Genomic DNA, 7236 nt, shown 5'->3' on the forward strand with positions numbered 1-7236 from the left:
ACACTGGCTTCTCTCTCGAACAAGCGATTTTTAGCTCCGCAATGTCAATTGGCGCACACGGTATGCTTAAATTTGGCGCGCAAATGCAAAAAGCGCCCTCGATTTAGCCCAAAAAGGTTCAGCTGTCATTTTCTGCTGTATAAGTATGTCTAGAAATTAAAGGCCGATTCCTAACACAAGTCTTTTCGTGTTTGGTTGACAGCTGAGGACACATGTGGTGATACTCTGAGGGGTTCAAGTGGCATCATTACGAGTCCCAATTTCCCGAGTGAATATTACAATAGTGCGGACTGTACGTGGACCATACTTGCTGATCCCGGAGACACCATCTCCATCATTTTTACAGACTTCCAGACGGAGGAAAAATACGATTACTTGGAGGTGGAGGGGTCCGAGCCGCCAACAATATGGTGAGTCCAAATGCCTTGCCCACCTGTGTTTATTGCCATGCTCATCCGTCTTGTGGTATTTTTTGTTGGGTGCAAACCTGTCCAATCTTTGCTTAATCCCATCATAATCTCACTTTTGTAACTGTGTGTTATCCAACGAGTCTCGATTAGCTGTGATTTAGATGTAATCTTGCATGTTTTAACAGCGTTCCTCATTTAATGTTGTTACTGTGCATCGTGTGTCGTTTCCAGCTGTACCTTATGGATGTGATCGTTAGTCATAATGGAAGCGGCTAATGTTTATATCATCATAATATTTCACCTCTGCTGTTTATTGACTGGGCTCAAATTGGGCTATTGATTCACTCCCTCCAGCCGGGTCTACCCTGGTGATGATGGGTAAAAGATGGGTAATTATTACCATGTTTTTTGGGTTTTCTCCTTCGTGTGCTGGGCCACATTTGTTTAAAGGGGGAAATCCATGCGTGCGTGTTCATAGAGGAAATGAACATGAGTATTGATCGCCCGAAATGCCCTTCCTCTTCACTTTAATGTTACAAATCGAACTGTAGCCAAGTTTTTAATTGCTTCTCATTTGGAAAGTATGGTTTTGATATCAGTCAGTGTCATGCAGGACAGCATGAAGTGCTCAAATTATGCTGTTGTTAGGGTGACAACCACCCGATATAATACTACAGCTTCACATATTAAAGAGAACAGAATGAAATTACATATTAAAGGGGTGATGCGTTACCAGTGCCAGCATTTTTGATCATTTTCACAAAATGTTCATGGCCCCCTGAATATTATATTATAGTATGAATATCTGAACATGCAATATATCAAAGAACAGACCCTCTGCTTTTAACTCTTTCCCTGCCATTGACAAGTTTTTGCTCAAAATTTAGCTTTTTTTATGAAACTTACCCACATTCAGGTGTTGATAAAAAAGCTAGAATAGAGTATAAAATTGAATTTTTGTCTGAAAGCAGAGACTATTGGCACCCCTGGTAAATATGATTAAAAAGGGGTGCTATGGGTTCTAGGAGTGCCAATAATTGTGGCCAAAGTGTTTTGAGAAAAACATATTTCATAATGTGATTTTCCCCCAACTTTCTATTCTTTTACTTCAATGAAAGGTTAGATTTTTGCTAATTTTTTGAATGATAGCTCAAAAGGATAAACAGTTGTTACCTTCACAGCGTCCGCGCCCCGAACAGTAGTTGGGAGCGAGCTGGTTTCAATATAATAACTTAAGCAGGTAACTTGCATCTATGGTCCGGGCTAACAAAGCCAAAGCACAAAACAGTGAGGCGTTAGTTGGTTTCATAAACTCGGGCTTTATTACTCACAGTGGAAACGTTACCCATTCACGGGCATAAAGGCACTTTGCTTGCTAGCATTTAACTGGAGCATAGACTGCGTCACCCTTCATTTGCACTGTAAAACTCAACTGATTCTCCTGCTATGCTTTGTTTACACTACCCATCACACTTCCTGCCCCACTACTTCACACATTTGCATTTTTTCCAACAAGCCACAGAGATGGCAACACAGTGCAGATTTATTTTTACAGCCATCTTTGATCATATTTACCTGGGGTGCCAATAATTCTGGCCACAACTGTATTCATACAACAAAATATTCCGGGGGCCATACAATTTTTGTGAAAATGACCAAAAAACGCTGGCAAAAAAAGAGAAAAAAAAAAGAAAACATTTTATTCACGTTTTGTGCTTTATTTTTTGATAAAGAATGCTGTTGTCTCATAAATTATGGACATTTCCATCAATGGTGGGGAAAGAGTTAATGTTTCTAGAGGTTCACTTATGTTATTAACCCTTTCATGCATGAATTCTTGAATCACAAAGTAATATTTTTTTTTTATGTTTGTTTTTTGTTTTTACTTTTAAACAAGTGAAAAAGCATGCCAATAAAAAAAAAAAAAATCCCAATATATATTTTATTTTGAGGGAGTTGACACCATACATCAACTGTATAAAAACTCATTGTTTGGTCTGAAAAAAAACAACAACAAAAAAAACATGTTTTTAAAACATTTACTAAGAGCAAATGGCATGAATACACATAAGAACATTAAATAACAACTACAATAGAGAGGACATTTGAAAAACATATAATTCTAGATCTCGGAGCGTCGTAACACAATGTAACATCGACTGAATGGAAACTCATTAAAATAGTATCATAATTAGTCTCATTTGATTTACCTTCTTCCACCAATTAAAACTATTCATCAAATAATTATGAAATATATAAAATAAGTATATGCCTACACTTGTATATGACCTAAAAAATAAATATAGACTTTAAGCATTGAAATAAATTATAAAAGATGAAGACTATTTAATAGTGCTGTTTAATAAAACTATTCAAGTGTAAATTATATCATAATTTTAACTAAAACATAAAAAATATTGTGGAATGTAAATATAGGCCCAATAGGCACAATATACCCTTTGGCGCATGACGTCCACTGGAGTGGACAGATGTATTTACTGTCACAGAAAAAAAAATACAAGAAAAATATGATAAAATCTGGATAAAAGTAGCCTATTTGTTAAAAATATTTTTGTTCCGAGAATAAAAGGATTTAACACTTATTCCTGAGGTACTTGGTAGTGTTGTAGTACTCAAGACCGGTCTTGGTCATTTTCTGAAGGTCTTGGTCTTGGTCTTGTCTTGGTCTCGACCACATCTGTACTCGGTCTTGTCTTGGTCTCAGACTTAGATGACTCTGGATTTTGTTTCAAGACCAGTCAAGACCACAACTGCTGGGATATTAATAAATTGCCAGTGCATTGTCTGATTTATTTATTAACATCATTCATGTAATTGGGTAATTTAATTTGATTGGTAACAGCTCTATATAGTGTCTTATTCTAATTATATTGATTGATTAAAAATAAGTAATTTCTTAGGCGGTGATGTGGATCTTTATGAATTTAAGGAATACTGGTCTCGACTCGGCCTCGCCCTGCTTTGGTCTTGGTCTTGTCTTGGTCTCAATCCCTCAAAGTCTTGGTCTCAACACACATTGGTCTTGGTCTCGGATTAGGTGGTCTTGACTACAACACTAGTACTTGGTGCATCTACTCTTTCCTGCGCCATTTTGAATGTATGATGCAATATCTCAAAACAACAATGAGATACAAAGACAATAATTAAATGGAATCGTAGTCAATGCTTTGGGGGTTTGCCACTTTGTGGTTGGGACATGGTGCTAAAACTTAAATGGTTTAAAATGGCTTCCAAATATCTGTCCACTGTAGTGGACGCCATGCATGAAAGAGTTAAAGTTTTAGCACAAAAAAAAAAAAAAAAAAAAGAAAAATTTTAACTAATTAATTGCATCTTTTCTGTAATTAATCGCGATTAATCGCAAGTTTTAAAAATTTTACGTTTTTAATATTTTGATATTGTAATAATTTCAGTTACACTCCAAATTAATGTAGAAACAATTTAAAGACAGTATATTTTAAATATGCGTTGTATTGTCATCTTTTTATGAGTGAAGGCCAGTATCACTGATAATAATGTCTCTATGAAACATTAATGACGTTACATTACAGTATAACTGAAAGCTCCCAATTTCAACATTTATTAGGCTTTAAAAAAGCAACTTTTAATTTAAGTGAACTTAAAACAATCTTTACATAAACCCATTATAATAAATGTTATTTTTACCTGTGGCCTTCCCTGTTAGACATATACAGAAATGTAATAGTTATCAAACACCTTTCTTAACTGCATACATAATAAATGAAATATAGATTGTTCATCATTAAAGCTACAATTTTCTCTGTTCCCGTTGTTCTGTGATGAACATTAATGACAGGCATCATCAGTGCTCCTGTCACTTTAAGAACGGCTGCTGACGAACATGACGCGGATCGGACGTGCTGTCCCGCGCATCTCATTTCCTCACAACTCTTTAAATTCATTTAAGATGTTATTTAACTAATTTAAGACCCCTAATATGAGAATACTCAAAATTCTCTGTGTTGTTGTTATTGTTTGTTCAAGATCAAAAGAGAACTCAATGTGAGCAGGAGACTGACGCGAGTCTGTCTGTGTGTCGAGTGTGTGTGTGTGTGTGTGTGTGTGTCAGAGTGTCCCTCGATTAGCTCACATGAGACGCAGCCACACAGACAGGACATTGACATACAGCGCTTTCTCTTGCTTCTCTTGTCGCGCTTACAAGCATTTAGGGATGCACCGAATATTCGGCCACCGAAAATTTTCGGCCGAAAATGCCCCAAAAGAGCATTTTCGGTTTTCGGCCGAAAGACTTTTATCACCGAAACAACATGGCCGAAATGTTGTGATGACGCAAACAGAAACCGCGACCTGCACGTGCTTGTCTGAAGCAACATGTCCGCGGTGTGGACGTATTTCAGTATATCTGAGAAACACCCACGTCTGCTCCATGCACAAGCACTGACAGCGAGAGCTCATGTTCTCGATGAGAAGAGGACCAGACTTCACTGTGAAACCGAGCGCAATCTTTAACAGTGGGCATGTTTTAAGCGCGGAACACACTTCAATCTGGCGGCAGCGCGCGCGCGTGAACGCGATCATCTGTGAGCGCGATCGATCATCTCTTCCTAAAGAATAAACATGAATGAACATCTAAGGTGTGTTGAGGATACATTACAACTTACTGTCACGTATCATATGTGGTGTAATCGCTCAATCAGTGTTTTAAACAGCAGAAAGACCTCAATATAACTGCTGTAAACTAAACAGTCATGTAGCATCATTTACATCAGGCACCTCAGTGTCCACAGCTGTTAGTTCACTAGAAAAATCAACTCTTTCACTAAATATATGACCTATATTAGTCGTTATATTCATTATATTCTACTTAACCTGTTAATGATATCTTGATTATTTCATGTTTGTTTAAATAAAATGACAGACACTGTGTATAAATGATTATATTTCAACAACGAATTGGATAAAAAACTATTTTATAATTAGATTTAGAAGTTATTGCAAAAACTGCCTTATGTGAAGTGTACCTGTTTGTGTACGATGTTATTTGAGTGTTGATTATTAGACATAAAAATACATAGCAACTGAATTTAGGCTAATAGTTTGGGCTCTGTTTTTAACCTTTAATATTAATGTGCAAGTAAGGGCTCCCTATATAGTTTAGAGCAATATATTCAATAAACTTTGTTATAATTTAATTCATTTAAGGACAGACTTTTTTTTTCAGTTAACCAATAAAAATAAATAAAAAGCCATTTTGTAAAACTGCTGTACCGAACCGTCAGTTTTGTGTACCGCTACACCCCTATTCTACAGTTAACATATGGACTATGGCAGTCTTTGCTTTGATACACTATTATGTTGAAGGCCTACAGAGAAAATAGTTGTATCTTTAAGCAGTTGCACTTGTTCTGAAAGCACTTTCTTGTAGTAGTCCTACAGAGAAACATTTTAAATGCACTAGACCTAAATGCACTTTGTTTTTATGAGAGAACATTTAATTTAAAAACCTTTCTGTAGGCCTGTAGGCCTGTACATTATTATTTAATGTACAAATGAGTGGGGTCAAGTTAAACATTTTAGTTTGAATTTTATTTTATACTGTGCATTGTTGCAATGTGCTAAATAAATATTGGCATAACTTATAATTGATTTATTCTTTGAAACTTTAATATTAATGTATGCAATTGCAATGCCTTGATTTTAGTAAAGTTAGTACACAGTCATAGCCATAAATGCAATGGTACTAATATTTGGCATAATTTCTTTCGGTGTTTCGGTTTTCGGCTTTCGGCCTTGGTTTCCTCTTTTTCGTTTTTCGGTTTCGGCCAAGAATTTTCATTTCGGTGCATCCCTACAAGCATTTACATGAATAGGAGCGTGATCATGTAACGTTAGGCAAAAATGGATATAAAAACGGACGCTACGTTATTTGCGTTAAATATTTTTAATGCCCGCGTTAACATGTTAATTTGCCCAGCCCTACAAAAAATATATATGCATAAAAATATTCTTTTCAACCCACATTCTGGCCATATGCAGTTTTTCACTCTTCCATTTTCTCAATTCATGACCCCTTTAAAATGTCTAAAATAAAGTTTTTTTCACTTGAAATATTTATGTACATGTAACGGAGGCCAGCTAGTTGTCGCTGTGCGAGTAAACCTCACTCCTCTGATCTCAAGAGACGCTCTAGTGACTGACGCTAGAGGCTGCAGCCTTTAGCCTCCTTGTTAGAGCGTCCGACTCTCATGCCGGTAGACCCGGGTTCGAGTCCCGCTTGGAGGGGTTACATACAGTCATGTTTCCCTGGAGCTATAATTTAAATAGTTAAAAGCTGACTGATGTGCGTGTGACACTTTATTATGACACTAAAAATCGTTCCCTTTTTTTGCTATGAAGTCATATGTCAGTAAGCCAAACTCAAGCATCTCAAATACATTTAGCTCTTAACTTCTTTTTAAACATGCATTGCTGCAGGCCCTGTGACTGTGTAGCATTTTTTTCTTCTCAGTTTACAGTGTGAACAAGGGTTGAGCTAAAACTCAAATGTGGCGTAAAGAAATGCAGGGTGTCCCATATCTTCCTAAAAGGGAAAGCGAGAGTGTCCCTTACTCTCCTTTGTGGAAGTGCCGCTCCGTTAAGTGCTCATAAGATTTCATATGATGCGAAGCAAGTGGTCGAGGGGGATACGTAATGGTTTCCGGCACGCGCCGGCGACGTGTTAACACATTGTTTACAGTGATTTATTCAAGACCGTCTCTTAGCGGCAAGCAATGGATGTCAGAGAGGATTTTTAAAGCGAGCCAGAGAGCCTGATTTGAATATG

At 36.9% G+C, this 7236-nt stretch overlaps 1 protein-coding gene across 1 annotated transcript in view; it reads left to right on the top strand.

Moving 5' to 3' along the window:
• Nucleotides 1-7236, top strand: part of csmd3b (CUB and Sushi multiple domains 3b) — a gene marked incomplete at its 5' end in the record, with an annotated part of 796761 nt that overhangs the window by 286914 nt on the left and 502611 nt on the right. The window contains one exon of the mRNA XM_079829185.1: nucleotides 203-410. Coding sequence (XP_079685311.1) covers nucleotides 203-410 — 208 coding nt within the window. The remainder of the gene's footprint in view (nucleotides 1-202; nucleotides 411-7236) is intronic.

The sequence above is a fragment of the Gobio gobio genome, assembly GCF_949357685.1.
Source record: "Gobio gobio genome assembly, chromosome: 11".
In the NCBI taxonomy this organism is placed as follows: domain Eukaryota; kingdom Metazoa; phylum Chordata; class Actinopteri; order Cypriniformes; family Gobionidae; genus Gobio; species Gobio gobio.